At 51.1% G+C, this 26,917-nt stretch overlaps 8 protein-coding genes across 8 annotated transcripts; 4 read left to right on the plus strand and 4 right to left on the minus strand.

Moving 5' to 3' along the window:
* Positions 1-2,487: 2,487 nt before the first annotated feature.
* TRIVIDRAFT_160419 (uncharacterized protein) lies at positions 2,488-3,432 on the plus strand (the record flags this gene model as incomplete). Its single annotated transcript, XM_014096395.1, has 1 exon — positions 2,488-3,432. A coding segment is annotated over one exon (945 nt), but the record flags the coding sequence as incomplete, so codon positions are not given.
* A 168-nt stretch (positions 3,433-3,600) lies between these two features.
* On the minus strand, positions 3,601-10,999 carry TRIVIDRAFT_231919 (uncharacterized protein; the record flags this gene model as incomplete). Its single annotated transcript, XM_014096396.1, has 1 exon — positions 3,601-10,999. The coding sequence occupies one exon, from the start codon at positions 10,997-10,999 to the stop codon at positions 3,881-3,883; it is 7,119 nt and encodes a 2,372-aa protein (XP_013951871.1).
* Positions 11,000-11,872: 873 nt separating this feature from the next.
* Positions 11,873-12,270, plus strand: TRIVIDRAFT_226624 (uncharacterized protein; the record flags this gene model as incomplete). The annotated part of the gene is made up of 4 exons (XM_014096397.1): positions 11,873-11,885; positions 11,937-11,972; positions 12,032-12,147; positions 12,217-12,270. The coding sequence occupies 4 exons, from the start codon at positions 11,873-11,875 to the stop codon at positions 12,268-12,270; spliced, it is 219 nt and encodes a 72-aa protein (XP_013951872.1).
* Positions 12,271-12,628: 358 nt separating this feature from the next.
* TRIVIDRAFT_66580 (uncharacterized protein) lies at positions 12,629-13,403 on the minus strand (the record flags this gene model as incomplete). Its single annotated transcript, XM_014096398.1, has 2 exons — positions 12,629-13,259; positions 13,324-13,403. The coding sequence occupies 2 exons, from the start codon at positions 13,401-13,403 to the stop codon at positions 12,629-12,631; spliced, it is 711 nt and encodes a 236-aa protein (XP_013951873.1).
* A 378-nt stretch (positions 13,404-13,781) lies between these two features.
* TRIVIDRAFT_42667 (uncharacterized protein) lies at positions 13,782-14,895 on the plus strand (the record flags this gene model as incomplete). Its single annotated transcript, XM_014096399.1, has 2 exons — positions 13,782-14,498; positions 14,572-14,895. 2 exons carry the CDS (start codon positions 13,782-13,784, stop codon positions 14,893-14,895), a joined length of 1,041 nt encoding a protein of 346 aa, XP_013951874.1.
* A 712-nt stretch (positions 14,896-15,607) lies between these two features.
* TRIVIDRAFT_43385 (uncharacterized protein) lies at positions 15,608-17,111 on the minus strand (the record flags this gene model as incomplete). The annotated part of the gene is made up of 3 exons (XM_014096400.1): positions 15,608-15,859; positions 15,974-16,735; positions 16,797-17,111. The coding sequence occupies 3 exons, from the start codon at positions 17,109-17,111 to the stop codon at positions 15,608-15,610; spliced, it is 1,329 nt and encodes a 442-aa protein (XP_013951875.1).
* A 3,134-nt stretch (positions 17,112-20,245) lies between these two features.
* Positions 20,246-20,964, minus strand: TRIVIDRAFT_205415 (uncharacterized protein; the record flags this gene model as incomplete). Its single annotated transcript, XM_014096401.1, has 3 exons — positions 20,246-20,316; positions 20,493-20,693; positions 20,808-20,964. The coding sequence occupies 3 exons, from the start codon at positions 20,962-20,964 to the stop codon at positions 20,246-20,248; spliced, it is 429 nt and encodes a 142-aa protein (XP_013951876.1).
* Positions 20,965-22,730: 1,766 nt separating this feature from the next.
* TRIVIDRAFT_82975 (uncharacterized protein) lies at positions 22,731-26,376 on the plus strand (the record flags this gene model as incomplete). The annotated part of the gene is made up of 6 exons (XM_014096402.1): positions 22,731-22,958; positions 23,045-23,396; positions 23,554-24,298; positions 24,360-24,989; positions 25,042-25,426; positions 25,492-26,376. 5 exons carry the CDS (start codon positions 23,144-23,146, stop codon positions 26,374-26,376), a joined length of 2,898 nt encoding a protein of 965 aa, XP_013951877.1.
* Positions 26,377-26,917: the final 541 nt, after the last annotated feature.

Below are 26,917 nucleotides of genomic sequence, written 5' to 3' on the forward strand. Positions count from 1 at the left end.
GCAATGTCTTACATTAGATATGTGCAACAAGGATGAATATTACGTAGAAAAACACATCCTTGCCTTGACCCAATCGACAACAGTTGATCAAATTTAATCATGGAGGTCAACTATTTCAAGATCAAAATGTGCAAAAAGGCCCGAATACCAAAGTTCAAACACAACATAACAATTAGAAGTTTTAAGCCTAAAAAATAAAGTTCAATGACTCAACCAACGCAGGAAGGCTAAATTAATTCGTCGAGATATAAAAAGACTGCCGATCTCATTGCAGGATGTGACTGCGTTTAAACTTCTAAACTCCATCAACGCATCCTTTTGTTATTGTTTTATATTATCATCGTTATCACCTGTCATCTGGTTTTGATAGCCAGTATGGGAATCTGGAATAAAATTATCCGTATTCTCCGTCGAGGGCAATCTTCTTCTCCTCAACCCGATCTTCTCGAGCAGCAGCCCTCTCCTCATCTCGGCCGTCTTGAGATCCCCACTGAAGTCATCCTGATGATTGCGGAACATCTTGACAAGCCTTCACTTTTATCCCTTGCTCTGGCCTGTCGAACGCTCTATTGTTATTGCTTCCCCAAGTCTTTCAATTTATCTTCCTCTGAGAAAAGAGAGTTCCTACTCCTTTTAGAAAAGGATGCAGCTAATTATTACTTTTGCCATTATTGTATCGAACTCCATCCATGGCACACCCGCTGGTTTGATGATCGCCACTCTCTCGGCAGAGACTTCTACAGCAAAGACGTGATGAACCATTGCAAAATGAAGAACTGGTTTAGTCGTTTCTCACTCCACGTTCCTTATCCCCTTGCTCGTGTTGTCATGAATCGGCATTTTTATGGCGCAGCCCACGGTGTCTCTGCCGATAAACTGGCAAATCGTGGTGTATTGATACATCCGCGGGGCCGTGTGACTTGTTCTAGAGCGTGGGACGCTCGAATTATCGACGATCAACTAATGTTCTCATCGATCATTAATGTAGGTCCTTTACGAGATTCCAAAGGGCTGAGCGCCTGTATCGACGCAGGATTAGCATCTGTATGCGATCATATAACAACCAATGCATTATTCCCTCGGCATCAGATTCCCGAGCTGGTAATGCACGGCTCTCAGCTAGATTACTTCGCCCAACATCTCCAGTCTGTCAATTCCTGTCCTATATGCATGACAGACTATTGCATTGACATTAGTTGGCAGGAGCAAGGCTGGGCGATTGAAATCATTACATACCACGTACTGGGAGATGCGCGATCGCCGTGGAATTGGGCTTGGATTGCCATGGCCTATCTCCCCGATGAAGCCGTTAAAGTGCCTCGATATAAACAGCCGTCGGGGAATCAGCCAGGAATCGTAAGGCATATGTAGAGCAAATCTGATGATCTTGTATTTGAGCCTGAGGGAGAATGGGCAAAACCAATTCCACCCTATTATCGTAGGTACATGGAGCATGAATTTGAGAGTCGGAATGCTGAATAGCCACTCCTTTGAAAAATGGGGCAGCTTTCGAGCAGGGGTTGACGCTGGGAAGCCTGTTTCAATATTCTGCCTTTCATTTCGGTGAGTTACATTTGTCATGTCAGCAACCAATCATGGTCGCATCCGATGCATTGCATGACAGGTAGTATTACGGAGCATGCAGTATGAATATCAGCTATGTCTAAGCCCGTTCACGAACACTTCAACCTCCAACGATTCTCAAGACAGGCGTGGAGCTTAGGTCGTGTCTCTACCGCATGTGGATACAGGAATCTCTTCCGCCGATCAAGACCCTCCCGGAATCTTTGCTTGCAACGCGTCGTTTCGATTCATGGCACAACTCCAGCCCACAGCCCAGTCTACATCTCAGCCGCACAATCAACCAGGTTCAGAACTTTAGAACCAAACTCTGTCGCGAACCAACCGGATTGAAACATTACAGAAACGGTTCCTCATCATTGGTCAAGACTTTACCCTCACGTCACGCGAGACTCTACAACTTGACGCAACTTCCAGGCACCCTTGCTATTTGAATCTCAGCCGTACGAGGGTACGGGAGCCTATCCTGTCGCGTCTCTCAACTTTGCTTCTTTCGAGAGTAGAGGCAATCACAGTGTGGCTCCATTCAGCCCGGCGCCAAGTCGCTTCGGTACATGATTATGTCAATAATCAGTCTCAGTCACGAAGCACATTGTATTCATTTACATAAACGAAACTTATAACCTGTCGCATCAAATACGATACGGAGTTACACCTCCTCTACTACGGCGTGGCGTAAAGCCTTGCGCTGCCCCTGAGCCCGAAAGGTCCGCATCCTTGGCGAAGTCCATCCACAGCGGCTGATGGAATATGCTAAATGTGCCGACGATATGAGTGAGCAGCATCGTCCCAAATGCCCGGTAGCGTTCTCCACTGCATCTTCCACGCCATCCCATCTCGCCAACTAACACGAATCCCTTCCAGTTCAACACAGACCCATTCGGCGAGAGCAACGATGAGTTGCAGGATCTCTTACCAGCATCCTATCACTACCATAAATCCCATGGCTATCGAAAGCGGCGCCACGTCGGAGACCCTTCTGACGATGTCCCTCATTTCCTCGCCTCGGAGTTATCTCTCAAGGGTCTAGAAAGCATGTTAAAGCACCTCTGGCTCGCAGGCGCCAAGCGACCCCCTGCACAACTGCATTACCACGCCGCCTTAGGCCGAGAGATTACCATCACCGATCGCATCGATCTGCATCTCATGTGGAGCGCCAACGGGAGGATATTCGTCAAGCCTCTCCCGCGCTTCCTACTGAGCACCTCGTTCTGGAGAGAATACCTGCTGAGTCCAGAACGTAACGACGAGCGCAGCGTCGCCCTCGGCCTGCTCTACACGTACGCATGCCTCATCTCCTCAGAGAGCGACTTTCAAATCGCCATCGAAAAACATCTTCTCCCAAAAAGTCCAAGCCAGAGACAAATGTCATGGGAAGCATGGAAAACGCTCGCCCGATCTATCCTACGAAACCATGATCCAGGCCAGATGCACGTCCGATTTATACACGGCGAGCTTCGACTCTCTCGCATCAACACCATCAACCGCGTCTTCAATCTCTCACCATTTGAGGCTTACTTCAACAGCTGGAATGACTACAGCAGCTTCTTCCGCGACAACCTCCACTGGATTGCCGCGTCCACAGTCTGGTTGGTCCTCATACTGACCGCAATGCAAGTAGGTCTTGCTGCCGAACCTCTTCAGGACAACGCCGAGTTTAAGAGAGCAACATACATCTTCACCCTCATCGCAATTCTCGGACCAGTCATCTTTTTTGGCTTGGTTTTGCTGGGGGCTGTTTACCAACTTATGTCGGATTTGCCGTGGCTGATATGGCAAGCGATTGACAAGAAAAAGGGCACAGGTGAACACACGCCAGAGACAAGCACGGATGTAACGGCGCATGCATAGGATATTTATAGTATAATACATGATAATTGAGTAATTCATTATGATTTAGAACAAGACATTTATGTATGAGTGACCCCAGACAATCATCACACGTAGATCACAACAAACGAACATTCATATAGCAACATCAAATGTCATTGCAACAAAAGCACAAATAGGCTATAAGATCAATAAAAGACTTGCCAATCTGCTATTAGCCCCCCTTTTCCATAGTCTTACATACAAAGACAAGAGCATCCATTTGGGACAAATTGTCCTTTTTGTTAAATTACAATAACCGCACTCATGTACTGAGAAACCCTGTATTAAATCACCACTTCTCTTCCCAAAGCCAACGCCTGCCAAACTTGCGTCATCCTCCACCCATCATGCAAAGATAAATTCGTTCACCATGACCGACAAAGTCTGAGGGTATTAAAAATATGAGTATTCCTTCCGAACGAGATGATTAGGCAAAGTTGTCGGATCGATCAACCCAAATATCCTCCAACTCTGCAAAGCTGTGGAAGTGGACTGGTCTGTGGTGGTCGCTATAGAAGGGCAGTGGCGTGTCCAGCTTGACGTGGACCGACTTCTTTTCCATTCCTGCAAAAGCACTGCCCATGAAGCTATAGTTCCATTTACCATCATCTGGCACAAGGAAGAAGCCTCTGAACCTGGGGCTGAGCAGAAGCTTTCGCTTCTCTCCCATGGTAGTCGTGAAACCCTGTGGCTGGTCGCTCTGGGTGTCCTTATTTTCGGCTCCCCATTTATAGCCTTGAGGCGTCAATCCCCAGGCAGACAAGGAAACACTGCCAGGAGTGAAAGACACAGATACAGTAACGGTGTTGGTCTTATCCCACTCCTCGTGTGCATCTAGTAGTTTGGCATGCTCCGTCACATCTGCAGCAGACATGTACGGAAGCTCGCTGCCCGACAATGTGTGGAGAACACCCAGTGGCTCCATGCCATCAAGGAACTCGCTTTGGGGCAATTTCTGCGGAAGCTGCACGTTGCGAAGGCCACCGATCTGCGGCATCATAACAATACACTTGATCTCCTTGACTTGGTCGTTATCAGGAGCTGAAGAACCGTAAAGGTAGCCAGCCACCTGGACTCGCAGATCTGCGATTGTGATGAACTTCTTCAGGATATTGTTGGGCATAACGTATGTTACGTCATCCAGATCACTATCCACTGACGATACATAGATGTTCTTGGCTCGTGTCCGCAGGTTCGAAGTCGCAATAGCTCGTGTTCGCCATTCAGTCTTTGAAGCAAATGTCTGCTGTTCGAACTGAGATGTCGTGGTGACGATGATCTCTTCGCCGTGGACATTTTGGGTTTTGGTCGTAACAGCCGTCAATTGCTTCTGCTCCTCTTGTTGCTTCTCGATCTCGGCAGCTTGTTGTCTCTGCATGGATGGTGCAGAAATTTCCATACCAAGAATAATATCACGGACTTCAGTGCTCGTCAGACTAGACACATTGACATTGTTCTTCTTGCCATAGTCGTTCAAGATGAGATCTCGCAGTTGGGTTTCAACCTTGATCCATTCTTCATCAGACAATGATGGCCAAATGTGGTGGTCTAGCGTAATAACTGTCTTGTCAGGTCGCAGGATAAGCTTGGTCTTGTCGGGATTGACGTGAAGGGCACGCAGAATGAGAATAAGACGGGAGAAGGCCGTGTACGAAGAAATACTCTTCAGCCACTCGTCGTACAGGTTGAACAGCACCATCTGAGGCTCAGTCGCTCGCAGGATCATGTCACCCAACTTCTCAACCTTCATAGCAGCCTGGAAAGGAAGCTGCAGCTCGGAAGCACGAATAGAAATGTTGGGGAAATCAACCAGTTGGACTTCAAGGGGATCTAAGAGACCCTTTCTTGTAACAATGAGTTGCTTGGGCTGTTCTTCAACAGGGAGCGAACGAATCAACGCCGCCACTTCTTCCGCCGTCTTCCACTTGGCGAGCTGTCCAAGACGTTTCTGACCTGCCCACACACTGGTATGAATGATCTTCAAGAACAGCTGACCAGTTCGCGGGTTGAAGATGAAGATGGCACCGTTGATGGGTTTGGTGGTCAAGTTTCCTTCAAATGTCTTGTGAATGGTCACACGGTACACGTTGGTGTCATCGATAAACAACTGGGTCTGGTTGCTGAACAGCTCCGAATAATTCTGCGAGTTCAGGAACTCTTGGTTGCTTTCAGAAGCATACAGCTGCAGACCCTTGCGGATACGCTCACGAAGGACGTACAGTGCCGGGTTTGCTTTCATGATCTTGGCCATGGCTTGCTGGATGAGCACCTTCAGACCTGGGAAGTACATTCCGTAGGCCGAGTACAAGTTGTATGCCAAATCAATACCAATCATGATACCAGTGGCAGAAGGATAAATACTGGAGCTATCGGTAGTGTAATCAAGGTACTTGGCACGTGTATAACGCTCAATGTCGTGAGAGTCGTAATCACCGTATCGCAATTGCACATCAACCCAGAATTTATTGGTCGTGGTAGGCTCAATGACATCCTTTGTGTCATACAAGAGTGAGGGGCGGGTGACGTTCCATTTGTGGCTGGCAAAGAGAAGGATATCGGCGCAGGAACTGTTCATCTTGTAGGATTTACGAGGATGGATAGTCTCCTTCTGCACAGTCTCGATGCCAAGAGACTCCAACTCTTGGTCAAACACTTGACAAAGATCCATTACTACTGACTCGTGAATCTTTTGCCACAAGTGAGCACGGAAGATCTGGATGAGAGAGATCTTCAAAGTAGGAATCTTGCCGTGCAAGAAGATACCAGTAAGATCCAGCTGGACCTGGAAACCGACGTAGACGTTGGCTCTGTTGATCGTGGGAGACCACCAAAGGGTGAAACGACGGTTGGGAATCTGGTTCAAACCGGATCGCTGGGCGTTGGTGAGCTTCTTGAACTTCATGGACTCTTCGAAACCAGAGGCCTTTTCCCAGAAGAGACCCTCCCAGGATGGGAAACCGGTGGCCTTGAAAAGGGTGTGCTCAAGGATAGTTTCAACACCACCCAAAGCCTGAATGACATCAGTTCGGTAGGCATTCAAGTTCCAAAGCTTGCCGTCGTGTCGCTGGCTTGTCCACCAGAACGGGTTGCCCTTCATGAGCTGGTAAATCTTGAACTCGGATCGGGCACGGAAACCCTTATCGAAGCTGAGTGTGCTTCGGTCCTTTTGGAACAGAGTGTTGATTCTCGGCAAACCACGATCCCAGCTATCTTCCAAATCTTCCAGAGTCAGACGTCGGTTCTGCTGGTTAGCTTCCAAACGCTTCTGAGAATATTCGGTCCAGACACGTTGGGAATCGATGAACTCTGCCTCCCACGGAATGATGTATCGGAAGATGTTGGGGATCAGTGTTTCTTCGGCATGCGTCATACCAGCTCTGTAGTGAGTGACACCCGTGTCGGTTTGTTTGGACCAACGCTTGTCACTGGCTGGGATAAGGATGTGAGAACCAGAGATCATACCCAGGCCACCGAGTTCCTTGGGGGTATAGAAGACGGCGGGAGGGAAACGCGAGGGCATCTTCGAGTTCAGACCGATCTTGACTCGTGTCTGAATCTTGGTTTCGCACTTGACAATGGTATCCAGAAGCTCAATTGTAGAGACTGCGGCCTCACGATAGTACGTGAACAGGGCAATCAGGGCAGTGTTCCATTTATTCGCAATCTTGGTAAAGGTTGTCGAACCAGACGACATGAGAATCTGTCGAATACGATTGTTGAACTTTTGAATATCTTCCTCCGTAACTTGGAGGAATGCATGTGCCGTTCTCTCCTTGGTGGTATTATCGACCAGAGACCAGACACTGTCTTTGACAGGGAATTCATCATTCTGGTTTCTAATCTTTGGCAGAATACGAACTTCGAATCCGCACATTGAGAAGAGCAAGTTGGGGTTATCTCGGCTGTAAACACTAACAAAACTGTCATCCCAGTCAATTGTAGTGACAGATCGCGGCAAGCGGTTCTTGAAGTCCCAGAAGACAGCTCGTCCAAGATTGACATCGTGTCGCATCAAGCGCATACGAGAGTCTCGCGGCCAGCACTTTTTGCTCTTGTAGCCAATGACGTTTTCGAAGTTGGGATCAGGCTGCTCGGTAAGGAATCTCTGGATGAGATCTCGCGATTCTTCTGCTGTGAACCGAAGGAAGATCCAGATCTTGTCGATATATCGGCTGTATAGTCGGATTGGGTGTCTGCTCTCCGTTTCCCGGTCGCGGAACTGCAGGAAATCGTTGGGGCTTTGGGGCGGTCCAGCGATTTCGCTAGCTCGCTGAGGGCCAAGCAGAAGTAAGTCGAGGACAAGGCCATAGTACTGGAACACGAAAGCGGAGAACTGAAGGCCACGAATCATACCATAGCTGTTGACATGGTTCATGTCCTTGTAGGTGAGCTGAACGTTGTTCTTTGCCGTGATGTAATCAGCAAGGTTGTGGTCCATGATCAGTCTCAGGAGAGAGTTGAGAAGCGTCAATTCCATCTTCTCATAGACCTTGGAGAGCTCAGTCTCAATCATGACATTACACTCGCCATTTTCAGTTTCCCAGACCTGACCCAAGTTGTTGATACCCTGGGCCCACTTGTAAACCAACAGAGGAGGAACTTCAGAGTCAGAGGGCTTGATCCAGGCAGGGAAGAGATGTCTCTGATCAGCCTGGTACCACAGATATTGATCAAGATAAGCATCGCTAATCTTTTCGATTGGCTCAATATCGTAGACGGGATTGATGGTGCTGTAGTTGTCATTCATGTCAATGTTGACCTCCTTGAACGCTCGCTGTGTGAGTAGGAATCGCTTGATACGCTCCAAAGTTGTACCGGGGCTGTCATATGCCTGTTCGATAAGGGCCAGCTCTTCACGCTGGCTCTGATTGAGACGGCCTTTGACCGAGTAGGCTTCTCTCAATCGTTCCAGAGCGAGGATCAGAATCTTGGTGTCGTGCTTGTAAGAAACACTAGGGAAAGGAATAGGCGAGAACTTGCGGGACTCCAGCCAGTGAACGGTTGTGGTATAGATGGCAACAGCCTCTTCTGATGAAACATACGGACCGTCCTTCATGTGGTTGTGCTGGCGTTCTTGCTCTGCCTTGAGCCAGAGCCGAGTAAGACGACCAACATTCTTTTTGGCAACGGTCTTATCAACGGTGGCACCGCGACGAATACGCTCGCGATTGTAATGAGCAACAGAGACCCACCAATCAGCCTTGGATTTCACGTATCGCAGAATGATGTTCTCAATAGGGGCAGGCAGGCCAGGCACCTTCCAAGGGATGTTGCTCTTCCAGCAACGCCAAGCCTCAGAGAGATGCTGAAGCACAGTGTTGACCTTGTTCTGCTTGATGCCCTCGGGCATCATGTCCAACAGATCGGCCATGACAGAGGCACGAAGCTCAAGATCGAAGTGAGACTCGACACGCTGCTTCGTGACTGTCTTTGCGACACCCTTGCTGTGTCTACCCTCAAACTGACGAGAGAGCAAGTTTCCAAGCCATCTCTCCAAGAGGGGAATGATGCCACGCATGAAGAAGAGCCAAACTCTCCAGGCAGGCGCCCAGAAACCACAGCCAGGACCTTTTCCAACAGGACCAGAATTAAATCTGTAGTAAATGAGATGCTTCAAATCCTTGCAGGTTCGGATCTGGTGCATAAGCTTGTACTTGTAACGGTACATGCCTGTAAGCTGTCCAACGTGATTAAAGGCATAGAGAATACCATCAGCCAGCTGGAAGGCGTCAATATTGCCCAGTCGGTACTGAACTTGGGCATCAACAATCAGCTTGGTCAGTCTTAAGATCTCACGCATCAAATGGAAGGCGTTTCCGAATCGAGACTTCTTTCGCTCCTTTGTGGTGAGAGTCTTGACGGGCTTCAAGTTGAAGTTGTAGTCAAGGTGAAGATAGGTCAGGTTCTTCCTATGGATCAAAAGATTGAGCATGTTGAAACCCTGACGGCAAACCTGGAGACCAGCCTCCACCCAATCAATGGTGGTCTGTTGGAAGAACTTGGTCTGCTTCAAAGACCTGAGTAGATTCTGGTTGTTCTGAGCCTTGGGCTTCTTCTTGTGCAGGTCATTGAGGACAAAGTTCTTGAGCAACTTTTGGTAGGAAACGCGGACCTTAACAGGCGGTCGGTTTGCAGGAGGGTGCTCAAGATACCATTGCTTGATCAGGGGCACATCCTGGGCGCGGACCATCTTGCCAGATCGTCGGTTGAAGGGAAATGGTGCCCACCAAAGTTCGATAGCGGCAGACGTGTCATCATTGTCGAGATCCTCCTCAGCAAGGAAAGGCTCTGCGCCAACAGGAAGCTCGAAAGCGTCCTCTTCGGGCTCCTCGTTGTTTCCTGGGCCAAATAATTCATCTTCAAGCGATAATTCGACATTCTTGGGTGCCACGTTACGTGACGAGATGGGGTTGATTCGACGGTCGAAGTGGAATGTAGGCAAGTCCGGGTCATCAACACGGTTGTAGACGATCTGGGGGTGAGAGTGCCATGCGAGATGGACGCTTCGAGGAAGAGAGTTGTAGAGGTATGGGAAAGCAACCCGGAATTCGGTTCGAATAGGGTTCCTGAAAATGATTCGGTCGATGGCGTTGAATTCGCCAAAGTCCTCATCATTAGGGTTGATGTCCTTGTAAAGCGGTTCGAACCGCGGCCCACCTGGCAAGGCAACATTCAGTGCCTTGGCTGTGAGAAGACTCTTTAGGTCGAAGAGATAGAAGTAGTTCTTATCCACAACATCTGAGATCAAAGGTCGACTGAGACGGAACAGGGCTGCCATCTGAGGCAGTGTGAGATTCCACCCCTTGTAGCTCGGGCCATTGACGTGGGACGTATCGAGCAGCGGTCGGTGGTCGTAAAACCATTCATAGATTGCCTCATCTTCGTCCTCGTTGAGCTCCATCTGAATAGGCTCGAGCGGCTCCACATCCTCGATATTTTCCGACCACGACAGCGGCGGCTCTTCGTCGTCAAATGGCGGGAATCGCATACGCTTGAACAGTCTTCGATCTGCCTTCTCTTTTCGCATGAACGTCCACATCATAGCCCACTGTGCAAAGAAAACAGGCTCGATAACCCTGGGGATTTCGTTGACCAGAGTAAGACAGCCGTTGACATGGTACAGAACCTTGACCTCTCGCGCAGACTCCCAGGGCATCGGCATGTTCTCCAGAAGCTTGAGAACGGCGTGCGGCATAAACTTGAGAGCGCCGAGATAGCTTCGCTTGTCGTTTGTGTACTTTTTCTGCGAGACATCGCCGATATCTTTGACAATTTTCCGCAGATGCTCGGGGGGCATGTCAGCCTTTTGCGTCTGTACAAAGCCAGCCTTGCGCTTCTCGCCAAATCTGTTTCGCTGGTTTCGAAGCCATTCCTTCTTCTTCTGGGCAAACTTGGCAATATGGGCATCGGCGGGTGGTCGATATCCCGGCGGCGGCGGGGCTGGAGGAGCAGGTGTTGACGGAGGAGGTGGAAGCGATGACGAGGGAGGAGGCGGCGGAGGAGGAGGTCCCCAGCCTGGCGGCGGAGGCGGAGGGAGTTGCGACATGGCGACGTCTTCACTCGATCAGAGGCAATTCGTGAAGTTGCCTGCCTGAAGGCTTGGAGCCGTGGCGCGTGTCAACGACGCGCTGGCAGTTCTGGAATTGCGCACACAGAATAGCGGCCACGTCAAATGCTGTTATGTGGCCCCTATTCTGATGATGCAGATGCCGGTCTCGCAAGAATCAGACGACGACCAGAGCGGGAACGATGCAAAGCCGGATTGATGTTGAGCTTCGCCTTCGTAGAACAATTTCTTGAACGAGATCCCTGGAGGCACTAGCTTCAATCTCGATGCTAGTCTATCACGTGACCCGACATGGCTGAGACTGCCTAGAAGTTGATGCTGTGCATCATGAGAACAGCTGTATACGTTAGTTTTTTTGGTCTAGTTGAAGGTGTTTTCTTTTCTTCATTTCGATCTTTAGATATGAATTGTTAGAAATACTCATTTAGGTATACCCGGTGTGCGGTTTCGATCGATCAGAATGATGATCATAACGCTTCCCAAGCTGTTTGGAAGTACACTTCACCTAGACATGCAACACAGAAAGCCGCAGCGATTTCATAGAAAACTACGTAGCATCCAAATAAAGCCTTCAATTACGATAGAAATTACCAAAAATAGATATCACTTGAGATTTTTGAACTCAACTATCTGAGTAATATCATCCGCAATGCCCTTTTTCCATGTCCTCGAGTGTTGCTACAGGGTACTCGATAACGGAGCATGAGCTGCGACGAGCCAATTAAACCCACTCTAAATCACTTACATAATCACCGTCATGATCTTCTGCCGCCAGCAACATCAAGTCAATTCATCGCGACAACAGCTCAAACCCCCCAACGCCCAAGCAGCCGCTGTCACGACTCAGTAAAAATGGCGCATCTTCGTACGTTGCCATTGAACCATTAATGCAATCCCTACTGACCGCAATTCGCAGACGTCAAGCCGGACCCGGCTCTTCTGAAGCTGGAGGGTGCGTAACATATCGATCCCATGCCTGTCTTCCAGATCCCTTCTAACTCGGCGCAATAGCGATGCAAAAGGCTCGCCACCACCACTTCCGATTCAACGCTAGAACAGCCCGTATCAGCTTCATCTACATGGCCGTTGTCCCCGCCATCTTCGGATGGGTCGCATACAAGACAGACGTGAGTGGAAATCGAGCAGTGTGGGGAGGAGGAGGGGGGGATGGGTTGATAGGATCTAACTTCGGGTAGGGACTCTACGAATTCCGAGCGAAGCGAAAGGGCGACACCATCTACGAGAAATAAGCGTTGAGTTGTTTGGAAGCGGCGAGGGTTATGTGTAATAAAAGGTTCAATACGGGATAGAGAGCCTAGTGCTGGCCGGATATTCGATATATATATGAAAAAAGTATCAACTTGCATCATCTCGTAATGGAACCTCTTCAATTCATTCTCTGCGGTCTCTATTTGATGTTGGCAATTGTTTGCTCCGAATACTCTGGTTCTTACTTCTCGAACTGAGGACATTATACTGGTGGTGGACCAGTCTGCAAGACCAATTAAGAGGACCGTATTTCGCCTCGATTAAACGCTAAATTGTCTGGGTATATCGCATCCTTACAAAATCTCAATCATGCCTATGAAGCCAAGCCCCTCCCGCAGTTTAATACCAGCGCCCTCTGCCTCGTGAACCCCCAGGCGGCCCATCTGGCAGCTGCTCTCCTCTCCTCCAGTCACCTGACGGGAATCTGTTGTCTCTCCAACTAGTCGTCCTACCCTGGCGGCCATGGTTGCGGCCAAAGTTGCTGTCTCGGCCTGGGAAGCCTCCCCTGAAGCTACTAGTACGACCCTCTCGCCCGCTAGATATAGAGCCTCTCCTGGTGTTTGCTGGTGGCGCCACAGAACCGTCTGACAAGGGAGGAAGCACCGCGCATGAGACGTAATCCCCAACGACGAATCTCCAGTCGGCCAGTGTTTTGTCTTTTCCACCATCGTCCCTCATTGAGACATCGGGGTCAGTTTCATCTGTGTTCTCCGTGCCAGGGTAGCCTTCGCCAATGACAATGCTCCCCAGCTCCTTGACGGCAAACTTGGGCTGTCCAGTATTATTGACACTCGTGCCGCGTAGATCTGGGCAGACGAGCTGGAAAGAGAGTCTCGTGCCAATAGCAGGAGTAGGCAGTGCACTTGGTTTCGCTGCCGCCAGCTCTAGTGCCAGCTCATGAAGTGTGCATGTTGACCATGTGTATATGGGGACATGAGGAGGCAGAGATGGCGATGCAAATTCCTCTGGCCTAATTATAATAATGATTAATTGAGTTGCATCTAGATTTTGTGCTGTGGTTATAGGTCGCGTACCTGTGAAAGCTGCCAGTTCTATGGAATAGTCGAACTAAGAAAGGAGATGTATCCTCATCACTCTCCCGTGCATCCAACATCGTGTGATAAATTGATCTGAGGAGATGAAGAGTCTGAATTATAAAGAAACAACTTCAATATGAGACGTACCAGTCTGCACCTCGAGTCCTCGTGATGTTGAAGTTGGAAAGGCCGTTGATGAAGCGACAATCAGCATATGATGTATTATCCGGAAATCATCCGTAATCGATAGCATGCTTCGACCTCGGTGAGCTCACCGGACTTATCATCTTGCCAACCTCAAGAATTGTTACATTGCCAAATTCTTGCCACTTCGCAGATACACTTTCGTGTTGAATCGTCAATTCCGTTGATCTTGAGTACCACGGCGAAACATTGACGCTCAGACGCGACATCTTCAGCTCCCAAGACGCTCCCTAGCGCACCATCACTTCATCATGGACTTCGCGGCCCTCATGAACAAGGAGCTATCCAAATCCAAAAAATCATCCAGCAACGATGACAAGAAATACATGAAACGCTCCGAAGTAGAGGCCGAGCGCAAGGCCGCATACCTAGCCGAACAAAAAGCCCTCGAAGCCGAACGCGCAACAAAAGCCGAAGCGAAGCGCAAGCGCGAGGAAGAAACCGCCGCGGAAAACGCCCTACGCGAAGAAAAGCGTCGCAAACTCGCAGAAGAATCAAAAAAGAGACAAGAAGAGAAGGAATGGGAGGAAGAGCAGGCGAGGAGGAAGCGGCTTGGCCTGCCGGAGCTCGTCAAGGGCGAAGAGAACGGCGACCAGCAGGATGGCGATGCAGCAGACGACATTCCGGATGACGAGTTGATACAGAAGTTGAGAGAACTGGGACATCCAGCAATATTATTCGGGGAATCACATGCGGCGCGACTGAGACGGCACAAGAAGCTCACTACGGTGTTGACAACGGGGCCAATACCAACAACTCTAAAGCTGGTGGATGAGAAGGACATGAAAGTCGACGGCACGCTCCCCAAAGACAAGGAAGGCCGCCTGTGGCTGTTCCGACAACTGGCGAGCTACTTCACCATGGTGCTCACGGCATACGAAAAGGCAATGGAGGAGGAGAAGCGCGACACGAGCGCCAGCAAAATGGCCTACAGCGCCATGGTGCAAACCCGCGAAAACATGAAGCCAGTAAGGCTTTTCCCACTACCTAAAACCAATCTATAAAAGAAGAACAAGCATAAAAAGCTAACTTACCACAAAGCTCTTCCGCAAGTTCGAATCCGGCGACCTCGACGACTCCCTCCTGCAGCCCATCATCGAAATCGTCCAGGCCCTCCAGGAGCGCCGCTACGTCGACGCAAACGACGGCTACCTGCGCCTCAGCATCGGCAAGGCCGCCTGGCCCATCGGTGTCACCATGGTTGGTATCCACGAGCGTAGCGCCCGCGAGAAGCTGCACGACGGCGAAAAGGGCCATGTCATGGGTGACGAGGCCACGCGCAAGTATCTGCAGAGCATCAAGCGCTGTCTGACCTTTGCGCAGGTGCGATGGCCGCCGCAGGACTTGAGGCAATTGATGGGATGATTTGATGGCGGGCGTGTGTGTATGTCGAAATGGGCTGGGAAGAGAATGGAGTGGATAAGTGGCTGATGATCTACTACAGCAAGCTATACAATGATGGATTGCCAGTACATAAATAATGTGATATGATACCCCGTCTTGATTGGACAAGGCAAGACAGTACACAAGAATGCATATACGAGGTGTCCGTATTGAATAAAGCTATGGCACTTTGTGCCGAGTTCTCATCATCGCTTAAGACAACCGGACCAATGGGAGAGAGCAAGACATTTATTGCATCACAGATCGGGGTGAGATGGAAAGCAGAGGATGAAAAAAAAAGTAACAATGCCTCTACCAGTTGGGGGCTGCTGAATACGAAAAGACACGAAAATTCCCTTTCTCCTTGCGCCTCCGTCTCTAATGAACCATCATGTGTAACGTTCAAGTCTCCAAGCAATTGCCGTGATAACCGTGGCCCCCTCATTTTCGAGACACGGTCCCCGTTGGCCATCCGCGGCTGATCAAGTTTCGGCTTCAGCTATACGTTCATTGGGGGTGACTGATAAATCTCATTCGTAGTCGTCAGAGCATATTCCCACCCCCATGAACCTATTCACGGATTTCGAGCTCGACTTCGACTACGACCTCGCCCTCGCCCTCGACCTCGACCTTGACCTCGGCCTCGAAGTGAAGTGCGTTGGAGCCGAGTGCCGGATCCTCTACGGGGCCTTCTCTAAGACTCCTGATCCTCCCGCTCAGCCCCTTGGCCAGCCAGTTGACCATTCTCTTCGTACCAAGCCTCATTGACCTCGGGCCCTCCAACACCAGGACCCGGCAGCTTCTTAGCACCGCTGGCCTCGAGACCTGAGAAAATAAGGTTCACGCGCCGTAGCCGCTCTTTGGCCTCCTGCTCGTATTTCCGCGCCACAGCAAGTGCATTTGTCTGCACGACTAGTCGTGGGTCAGGAGAAACGGCTACCAGAAGCTATACAGAATGTGAGTAAGAACAACAGTAATTATAACGTCATAAGGAGGAAGAGAGAGAGAGAGAGAAAAAAAAAAATAGGAAAAGAAAGGAGGGAAAGAAGGAAAAAAATACCTTGTTCTTTGCATCTATTCGAGCTCTCAGTGAGCCGTCACGAATCATCCTGATGAGCTCCGGCTCAACAGACTGGTTAGGTGCACCAAAGGCAGCATCCAAGCTGTCCAATGTGACGCATGAAAAGGGTATAAAGTATTGAACAATGCACTTTTCGCGGATTCGGGAGTAGATGGTGGGCATGTGTGGCTGCAGGTAGATGTCCAGGAGATAGTCGGCTCTCACAGACTCCAAGATGGATAGGCAGTTAGAGTAGCGGCCATTAACAAACAAACTAATTGCCTTCCGGATGTGCGGCTCATGCTCTAGGAACATTCTGAACGATTGATTATCCAGTATGCGGGCTTGTAGAGCCTTTCTGTCCATTGTTGCAAGAGCCAAAAGGCCGCCGTATATCGCAACATCGTTGGGACTGGCGACCGTGTTGTACTCTGTCGGAGATACGTTGGGGTTGGTCAGAAGGAGGGTATTAGCAGCATCATAATAGTTACCCAGCCCCATGAGCGCAACTCCGGATGCCACTTTGGTGTAGGCCTGCTGTGCTTGCTCATCGTCCCCAGTTTGTATGTTAGAAATCTTGCCGACGTTGCTCAACACAGTGGCCCAATCATGGCGCTGGAAAGCAATGCTGGCCAAGTGAATACCACAGTCGAAGATGTGTTTGGTCGTGCTCACGTCGTGGCGCATCTTGTTATATGCGTCAGTAGCCTCGGTGAGCTTGCCTATGCTCTCGAAGTGCTTGCCAAGATCCTCATTGCCCATCTAGACACAAACGACGAGTTAGATCTATCACGGCGGCTGCGTAGAATGGAGTGAAGCGCACCCGGATGCTCTCCTTGATGAGATTGTTCTTGTACCCCTTAAGTTCTGTCTCCAGGCGAGTCGTCTCGTTTCGGTTGGCAAGCTCGGTGCTCTCTATCCATTCATCGTCCCTCTTTGCTTCAGGCTCATCCGGAGCGACGGAACGGAGCAACTGCCATGCATCCTTGTAGCGGGTTATATCTGAGCCGCTCTTTGCCTCAGTGATGGCAGCTTTGAGGGCTTCGAGACGCAGGGGCACGCAGCACCTGCCGATGAGGATCAAGCGTTCGTATCGTGTTCGGCCTATGACGACGACGACGAGAAGCAGGGTTAGCATCCAACATCCCGCCCATATCGCTGCATGGCAGAGTACTGAGCAAGCCAGAGAGGACAAGGGAGCATCGTACCGACATAATTCTGTAAATAGAGATCGATATCAAGCTTGGGCACCTCTGGATAGAGATTCAAGGTCAGCTCCTCCAAACAGGCATCATGTGGGGCAAGGACCTGGACCTACCGGTGACGATGACATCTGGAGCTTTTGCGTATGCCTGAGCATCCGAGCCCGGCTGCGTTGAGGCGGTGGCAGCCATGGGGAAGCAGCGCGTAGATGCTGTTTGATAAGGAAATGGTTTGCTGTTTCGGCGAGGCTGCAGGTTGAAGGCTCTCCTGCACGTGCCTCAGCCTTCTGATGATGGAGGGGCCGTGAGCGAGCGATGGAAATGTTTAGCAGCAGGCGTTCACGGGTTTTGGCGGGGTTGGAGCTCTGGGGAGCGGCCACTATTACAGGTACACGGCCAGTACAGAGCTGCGCTTGCTAATAAGTGCATTTGAAGGTATAGCGCATGTATCTGTAGGTTGCTTGTACATACAACCACTGACCTACTACCTGGTACCCGACTTCAATTGGAATTTTAGGGACAGGAATACTGAGCAGTTTTGAGAGAGATTAGAAGCCTTCATTCCGCGTTCTTTTGCATCTCCTCGCATTTGAGGGTATTGGAGAAACAATGAATCAACGGCAAAGGCTAGTGCTAGTAGCCCATGCTGGCGCACCTATTCCTGGCTGCTTGAGAGGTAGTCGTACATCTGGGCTGTAACTCATATGTACTTAACAGATAGCACCAAGGCTGGATAATGCCCTCATTTTCCCTCAGTATGAAAGCACTTGAGCCAATACGATTGCAAGAGGGAAACAGTGCAAAAGAAGCCACGCCAAGCGACTCCGTGCCCTTTACGAAGTTACGAAGTTCAATACGTAATCGCGAAGTCCTTCCCGCCTCGGCACGGCCCCCTTTGTCCAGATCAACTAGTTTGCCGTTTTCCGATATGCTCTGTGGCTTAGACCTCGATAGACCAGCCGGCGCAAGGGGGTTAGACAGGCACAGGCCACTCAGCTCAACTAAGGGGTTATGTGCAGCATGGCAGGTGACGAATCGTGCGTTGTTCGAGGCAATGTACGAGTAATCCATGATGCGGGGAGACAGAGCGGCGGCTCCGAGTCAGAGTCGCAACGCAACGGCCCATGCATGAGTGATTATTAGCAGGCAGTGCACGGAGTAGACTACTATGTAGGACAGAGACGGTTCTCGTAGCGGTGTTTCGACGCGGGCATCGACAACCGGCTCATTGACAGGTTGGCAGGCAATCTGCCAGCAAATGCAGATCATATGTCCACTAAAATCGCGGGCGTGGTGCATTTCGGAGGTGAGCCGAAGCCTGTCGTCATCTTGCCACGGAGAAGTCTCGGAGTTGAAGCCCAGGCCCGGTCACGAACGGTAACAAGCTTGACCGAAAAGCTTACCTCTGGAATACAGTGCCGGATTTTCATTCCCAACGAATGTCGCGGACCAGGATCGCCGGATGGATTCGGATCGTCATGCCGCGCTGTCCCCTAGCACCTGGTAGTAGCATCGTCAATGATGATGACTGGCGCCCACTAAGATAACAAAATGCTGCGACAAAGCACTCGAAGCATGTGGTGGCACGAGGATTCTGGCACTAACAATCTGTTGGCATAGTCGTTAGTGCTGGATGGGTGTAATACTGTACAACCAAGGAATAAATCCATCAATGAGATGGAGATTGTTTATCACGTTTATCGTCTACTCGTTAGTATTACTTTAGTATGTGCTGCTGAGCGAGTGCTCGGTTAATTCGGTAGATACGATTCAGAAGGCTTCAGCTCTCCAAAACCCAGATCAACGCCCCGGAGTAAGCATAATGACGGTCAAATCAGGGCTGTTTAAAAATACCCAAAAAACACTGGACGTCAAATAATAGCGTCTTCTCATTTGGCGCATCACAGCATTTTTGTGACATTCCATATGATGGATGTGGCCTACATTGGCCTCAGCCTCCCCTACACTGTACTCGGTACCTTGGGCACTAAGATATTTCCAGCTGTCTCCCGATTCCAGCCTTGTGGGTTATCCTGGCTCTATCGGCAATCTCGTTTCTACGGCGCAAAAGCTTGGCATAGGCAAGGTGATGTAATGCCGCCGTGGCGTGGAAACGCTGGACCAGGACAAGCTGTCAGAGCACCGAAGCAGCCGAAGGGGCTTCCAAAAATATGAAGAAGAAAAATCAAAGAAAAACCGAGGAAAAAAATCCAGGGAAAAGCCAGGAAAAGAAGCGAAGAGGCGAGAAATGAAGCTGCATCGTGGTGACTCGTGACCAGGGCCAGGATTGGCGACTTTGCGCTGCCGAATGTCGCTACTGTATGGCGCATGTTGCACAAGGAACATGGGACGACTCATTTGCCTACATACTACTCGTACATACTAGGTATGCTGCATATACAGTGCCAGCAACGACCGCCACGTCGGAATACGTGTACCTCGAACCATGCGCAGCAATAGGCTGCTCGACTTTAAATCAAGGTTATCTCGAGGTCGTCCCCGCCAATCTCTGCCGGGCTGACCTCTAAATTTGTCGGTTCTGGTGGGCGGCGATGTCATGAAAGAAGCATGCCGCCAAGGTTAGGTTTTGCAGGATTCGCAAAGTCTAAAACGCGGAACCCCAGGGCCTGGACTCACCGAAACACGGCTCCAGAGGGATGGCACACCTACTTTTTGCACTGGATGTGTGAGTTAATTTACTGCTCACTGCAGATACAACAAGCCCAAGCCCAAGCACAGAGCAGGCAGCCAAATAGAAAAGAACCAGACTAGACCTGGACCTGGGCTTTTTCGTGGTTGCTGCGGGTAGCGGGTAGCGAGTACATGTACCCGCGGCGCTTGTACTCCGTGTGCCCGCAACAGCCGCAAGTCGTATCATTTCCCATTTCCCGTCCCCGTAATTAACCCAAAGCTGCAGAACGGCTTTTGGGGCGGCGGGAATAAGGCGGGCATGGGAGCGCTGGGGGACGAGCTGATTCCACCATTTCACAGACTTGGAAGGACAGCGGTGTTACGTTGGTTATTGTACTGTAGCATCTGTTGATTGCGTGGACAGCCAAAATAAGGTAACTCAAGGTTGAGGAGGATTGATGGATGTGGAGTGATCAGATAGATTAATGTCGGCTAGAGTCCCATTCTTACCTGCCCAGTACAGTAGGTAGAAAACCCCCAGGCAGGCTAATCGTCTCCAATCCACGATACTACTTGGGTTAATCTGGGTTAATCTACTGTACTGAGCTGCCAATGTTATCGCCGACCAGCATCTCCCGCGCACTGGGTGCTCGGCCGCCCCGATTCTGAAGATAAACTACACGGACCTGGCGGCGGGTTGATGACCACCACGATGATGCCCCCAGCAACTAAGCATTGAGCTGCGATGCGTGTCCAAAAGTCAAAACCGCCAGAGACACCAATGGGCTGGATGGACAGCTGCGGGAGGCGCTTTGTCGCTTCATCTCTGGAGCGCTGAGACAGCCATCTTGTCCAATGCTTGTCTCTCTGCTCTCTGCCTTGGCTGGCTGTAGTCTAATATTCGACAGATAACCCATTCTTGATCGATTCGGCCTGCCTGCAGCACTACCGAACAGAGTTCCGGAATTCAAAAGCTTGGCCTCCCAGCTAAGCCGACTCACCGGTACTGCCATCGCCATCTTCTGTAGCAGCCAACCAACCTTTCCATGCTTCCAAGCCGCCTTCTACTGCCATCCCACCCCCCCAACCTGTCTTGCCCTGCCAGCCAAGCTTTTCAGCCAAGCCTTCCAGCTTCATTTCGGGACCATCAGTCCACATGCCGAGTGGCAGTTGAGGCGCTGGGATGCCATGTGGCAGTGGAGGTCCGTATTTGCTAGTCAAACACAGCCTGAGATTCCAGCTGCCATTTGCCCCCCCAAGACCGGATTTCTGAGGGCGCAATTCGGGCTCATTCCTGGGTATTGCGGAAATGCAAATGCCCTGGCTTGCAATTTATCACGCGGCAGTAATTCTGGCGCCGCATCTAGTCGTCGGTGGAGTGTCCTGCGCCATGTGGACCAGCTCAGTTGTGTTTTTAGCCCCCGACGCCATCAAGAGCTCAACCTGGTTCCGTGGATGGATCAATTGATGGGTGAATTGTGTTTTTTTTTTTCCTTCCACGTCGCCGAACGGGGCATCCTCCACTGAAGCCTCGCCGGCCATTCTCCGTGATATCTGGCCTGTGTACTATGTATTACTCCGTAGGTTGTCGTTGGTGTACTATGTACCCAGTGCCTTAAGATCAGTTGATGCCATCTACTACCGTATCATGTTAGCAGCGCTGTACACGCACTAGGGCAGCCAAAGCCTGGATTGATGTCTGATTCGTGCGGTCTGACGGCACAACGATGCTGGCGCTCGCGCTGGACGCATGAATCTGGCACTCCTGGGCGTTTTGTATGCGCTCCGTACTGGTACGCCTGCAGAATCCCGTCGCCGGTGGATCTGCTAGACAAGACGGAAGGTCGCGGGCAAACCGGCACTCTGCAGAATGCTGCAGCGCGCTTGTGCTTGTACCGGCACCTGAGGGTACATGCACCCAAAACACCCTCCAGAAATCTGAAGGGGTGTCGAGTACATGTACATTGCAGCTCAATGTATTGATAGGACAGCGGAGGTCTTTGTACCTTTGCATTTCGTATTTTGGATGCGTCTTCCATTCCATGCTTTTCGCTTCCTTGCTTTCCACTGAACCGTTCCCTGCTAGTAGTAGCTGACGGTGGCCGAGTGAGACAATCCGGCAAGACATTTGGCGAATTCGCAGGAGAGATCAATGTCTCTGGCGAATATCGAATCCATGCTCAACTACGTATCGAATGGGTCACAACGAATTGATCTCAAGCAGGGAACCTTTGGCGACAATGCTGCGGAACACTGCATCGTTCTGTGCCTCACGAAGCGCCGTGTTATCCCCTCTTGTAGATACTTGGAGTATCCATGGATCAATTACTCCTCAGCAGCACCTGTATCTTCCTCTCCCCCTCTCCCTCTCTCTCTGTACATGTAGATAAACACGGCCTCGTGCTCCGGACCCAGCTCCGGATACAGCACAGCACAGCACAGCACACAACAGCCCCCTGGCCTTTTGCATCCCCACACGCGTCAATGGAGTTGTGGTGTTGCTCCAAGGATGGCTTCCCATCCCATTTTTCCACGGTGCAGACTGCATCTCGCGCACAGCCTGAACCAACGCCAACGCGGGCCAAAGCGGCTGTCGGTGGGATGGACGGGCTGCGTAATGCTAGCCGCACGACCGCTCCACCGCGAGCTGCAGCCCCAGTGTTCTTCAGCGGGCCAGCCACTGTAGAACAGTGCCAGAGGCGACTCCTACAGGCCTCAGTCCAGCATCCCAACCAGCCACGGCGCCCTCTCGCTTGCTGTACTTGCGTCGGCAGTACTTGTACCGGCCTCTGGCCACAGTGCGGATTGGCACTCCGTCCCCAGCACAGGCTTTGGCTGACTCCCGCTCGCTGGACTGGACTTGCAGCGCCTGGACGGCCTCTCCCTTCCATTCTTTATTTCTTCCCTCGTCCTCGCGCCATACTCTCGACGACGCTCCCGCCAAATCCTCACCATCTCGCTCTGGACCTGGGAGGGACTGCGCTGTCCATCTGATGGCCTAGATTGGCAGACGCCGGGGCAATTGGCACGTACGCTGCCACCGACTTTGCATCCCCGGGGTCCTGTCCTGTCTCTCCAAATCCAAAAGCCTCGCTCCCTCTCACACGAAGCATCGAGCCAGAGCCTCCAGCCCCGCCCAGATCCCAGCCCGAGTATGTGAATGAGCCTTGGACCGGGGCCAAGACGGGCAAATCTTGAGGTTGCGCTGCATCTGTTCTAACCTGTCACGCTGCTACAGTACACCCTCAATCACATACGGGTCGGCCCTGCGAATCAGCTCTGCGACTAATAGCCCTGCGAATCGGCCCCTGCCAAACCGCCATAAAAAACCAAAAAAATGTCCGACGACGAGGCCATCACCGTCGGGTCGCAGCCGGCCGGCGACTGGTCCATCCATGATGCTGCGTCGCCGGCCGAGAGCGTCAAGTCGGACGTTGAAGACGATGACAAGGCGGGCGATGCCGAATCGGCACCGTCGCAACCCATCCAAAAGCGAAGACGAGTTACCCGCGCCTGCGACGAGTGCCGCCGCAAGAAGATCAAGTGCGATGGCAAACAGCCTTGCACGCACTGCTCCGTCTACAGTTATGGTGAGTATTGTGTTATGGCGACGACTGGCCTTGGATCAACATTGCTGTCGTTGCGGCTTTACAATGTCTAAAGATCCGTCGCTCCACCTCTGTATCCCGCTTGGATCGATCTCATCTCATTGCCGTGGACACTATTGCTGACCTTAATCATACGCAGAATGCACATATGATAAACCATCAAACAGGAGGAGGAACCCTGCGCCACAGTATATCGAGGCCTTGGAGAGTCGCCTTCAGCGCGCCGAGGCGCTGCTGCGAAAATTCGTCCCCGATATCGACTTGGCCGATCCAAATCTTGACCCTGCCATCCAGCAAGAGTTCCACAACCGAGAACGAGCGCGTGCAGAGGTCGCCAAGCTGCGATCCAACCACCCTCCTGAGCCTGACCCAAATGACACCCAGCTCACCTCCATGATCGACTCCATCGGCCAGCTGGATCTTGACGACAAGGGCGGTTGGGATTTCTACGGCATCTCCTCCGGCGCCGTGTTCTTGCGGCGCATGAAGGAGAACTTCCGCGGTATGCTGGGCCCTGTCGGCAGAGGCCCGTTTCTACCACGTCCAGCTGATCGAACGGCGGGCCTCTTAAACCTCGACACGCCGCCCATCGGCTCGCCCTTCTCTACAATCTCCAACTACCCTGAGCTGCCTCCCAAGGACGTTGCCCGGAAGCTCTGTTACTATTCTCTGAGCTGTGCTACATGCCTTGTCCGCATCGTTCACGTCCCTAGTTTTTACGAAAAGTTTGACTACATCTATGAACGACAGCACGAACCGATGAGCCAGGATGATACCCAGTTTCTCGCCCTTTTTTATGCCGTCTTAGCGTTGGGCTGCATGTATAGCAATTTAGATGACTCGAGTGCCAATGGCATGACTTATCGATTTGCCATTGATGAAGGGTAAGTTGGGCTTCGTCATAAGACAGTGTTCAATTAACACCAGCTAACTCAACCTCTGCAGAGTCAAATACTACAAGATAGCGAGATCTCTGCTGCGTGATGTTACCGAGTGTCGGAGTCTTGTGTCCATCCAGACACTTGTCTTCATAATCCTTTTCCTTCAGTCCACCGCCAATCTCAACACGTGCTACTCATTTGTAGGGATTGCTCTTCGATCAGCCTTGCGAATGGGTCTTCATCGCCACTTGCAGCACGAACGAATAGGGAATATCGAGCAGCAAGTTCGGCGGCGGGTTTTCTATGTGATACGGCAAATGGACATTTACGTGTCTACCATGCTCGGATTCCCCCTGCTTCTAAACAGCGACGATGTCGATCAGCAGTATCCCATTGAGGTTGACGATGAGTTCATCAGGCCTGAAGGCATCATTCAACCGGGACCGGGAACAGCCTCATTCTTCCAAGCATTCAACGCCCACACCCGGCTGATGGATATTCTGGGCAAAATCACAAAGTACATTTATCCGACAAAGGGTGTTGGGCAAACGGTCCTTAGGGGGGACAAGCCTTCATCTACATATCTCATCAGCTACAGCAAGATCAAGGAGATTGAGACGGACCTGCACAACTGGTTCGAGAGACTTCCAGAGGCATGGCGGCCGAGCCCTGACGGCCCCATTGAAGTAGTTCGGTAAGTTGCTTTTTGACAAGTCTCTAGAAGCCGGCTGACAACCCTGTGATAGCGTGCGACATTTGTTGCGTTTTGCCTACGCGCATGTGCAACTTGTCTTGTACCGGCCTTTTCTGCATTACGTCTCTCCTCGACTCAGCCAAAATAACAGGATTGATGAGCTGTCGTATGCCTGCGCGGCGGCCGCCATCAGCGTGTCCCGCAACATTGTCCACATTGGCCTTGAGATCCGGAAGCAGCGCGTCCTTAGCGGGCCGTACTGGTTTATGCTCTACACTGAGTTCTTCTCCGTACTCTCATTGGTGTTTTACGCCATTGAGAACCCTGAGAAGCCTGGATCAGCAGAGGTACTGGCTGATGCGCGCGCCGGCAGACAGATGATTGCGGATCTGGCTGAGAAGAGCCTCTCTGCTGAGAGGGTCACTAATACTCTCAAGGTAAAGACGAAACCCAGTGCCCCCTTTTTTTTCTTGTACCTTTCTCGCTGACATATTCGTTGAAGGTTCTATTTGATCAACTACCAGAACGGTTTGATCCACCTCAGGCTCGACCATCGGCCACAACGAAGAAGAGGACGGCACCTGTAGTCAAAGTACCAAGCAACCCTGGCATCCCCGTGGGCATGTCACTCCACAGACCAGGGGAAATGATGCGGGACAGGAGCGGCGGCATGTCATTATATGGCACCTCACACTCTAGGGGCTCCATTGACAGCAGTCTGGCGCAATCATTAGATCATGGATATCCCGAGCCCTCCTTCACTAGCAGCCTGAACGACATGATGCCGATGGACTTGTCATCACGAGCAACGCCCGACTCTACGAGCACTGCCGAGAGCACACATCGACACCCATACCAGCAACATCCTCTCAGTGGGCATATGGGCCACAACAACCCTGTCCATAAGCTCGACTCATTAATGTTTCCCTCGGACGATCCATTCGCTTACCCCAATCAGCCGATGATGGAATTGGGGTTCCCAGGGAAAACCGATGTGCCAGCTGTGTCGATGCCCCATCAACCTCAGGATTCGGGATTCTTCTTCCCCGCTTCTCTGGATGAGATGGGAGATCAGTTTATGGGGCAGCCCCCGCCATACATGATGCCGCAACAGCAACCGCCGCCGCCGCAGCAGAATCCGATGGCGATGAACATGTCGGCGAACATGTATGACCCCAACGCCATGATGGGGATACACCAGCAACCGCAACCGCAGCCGCCACAGCCAGCGCCTCAGCGACGGCCCGGCGGGTTGTCTCTTCGACGGGCAATACGGGGCGAAAGGCACCAGGAGCGGCAGATTGAGCAAATGTTTACGGATCACGGCATGCAGCCGGACTGGGGGAGTTTCTTTGGTTCTGGCAGGGGCGGATTTCAGGGAATGTGAACGACTGCCACATGATACCCATTTTTTTGACGATATGAGAACGGGAAAGCCTTGCGGTCTACGGGGGGGAGTGAAGGGCGTCTTTTTGCTTTCTTCTTGTTTCTTTTGTTTCACCACCCATTCCTTGGATATTGTGTACGGGAAGAAAGGTCACAGCGCGATTGCATGTTGTTTCAACTACCGTCAACCAACTCTCATCCTTCGAACCATTTGCGGCTGGTGTTTAGATACTTGGGTCATTTTTGTTCTTTTCATCTGTTTCCATCTTTTTTGTCAACTCCCCGTTGGCGGCAGGCACACCGGAAGGAAAAACAACTATATGAGCATATCACAGTGTGTAGATAAAGGGACTTTGATCAACCATGTACATGATCAAATGTCGAAGCCAAAGGCGCCAAGCACCAATCATATTAGGTACATACAGCGAAATAAACTATCTAAAGTACCCATAGAAACGCCTCGCTCTCATTCCCTATAAAAAGAAGGAGGCTGATTAGTCGCAAACTTGTTTTTCACCTCGTGTTTGCGACGCCTTCGCTTC

The sequence above is a fragment of the Trichoderma virens genome (genome assembly GCF_000170995.1).
Source record: "Trichoderma virens Gv29-8 chromosome Unknown TRIVIscaffold_88, whole genome shotgun sequence".
In the NCBI taxonomy this organism is placed as follows: Eukaryota; Fungi; Ascomycota; class Sordariomycetes; order Hypocreales; family Hypocreaceae; genus Trichoderma; species Trichoderma virens.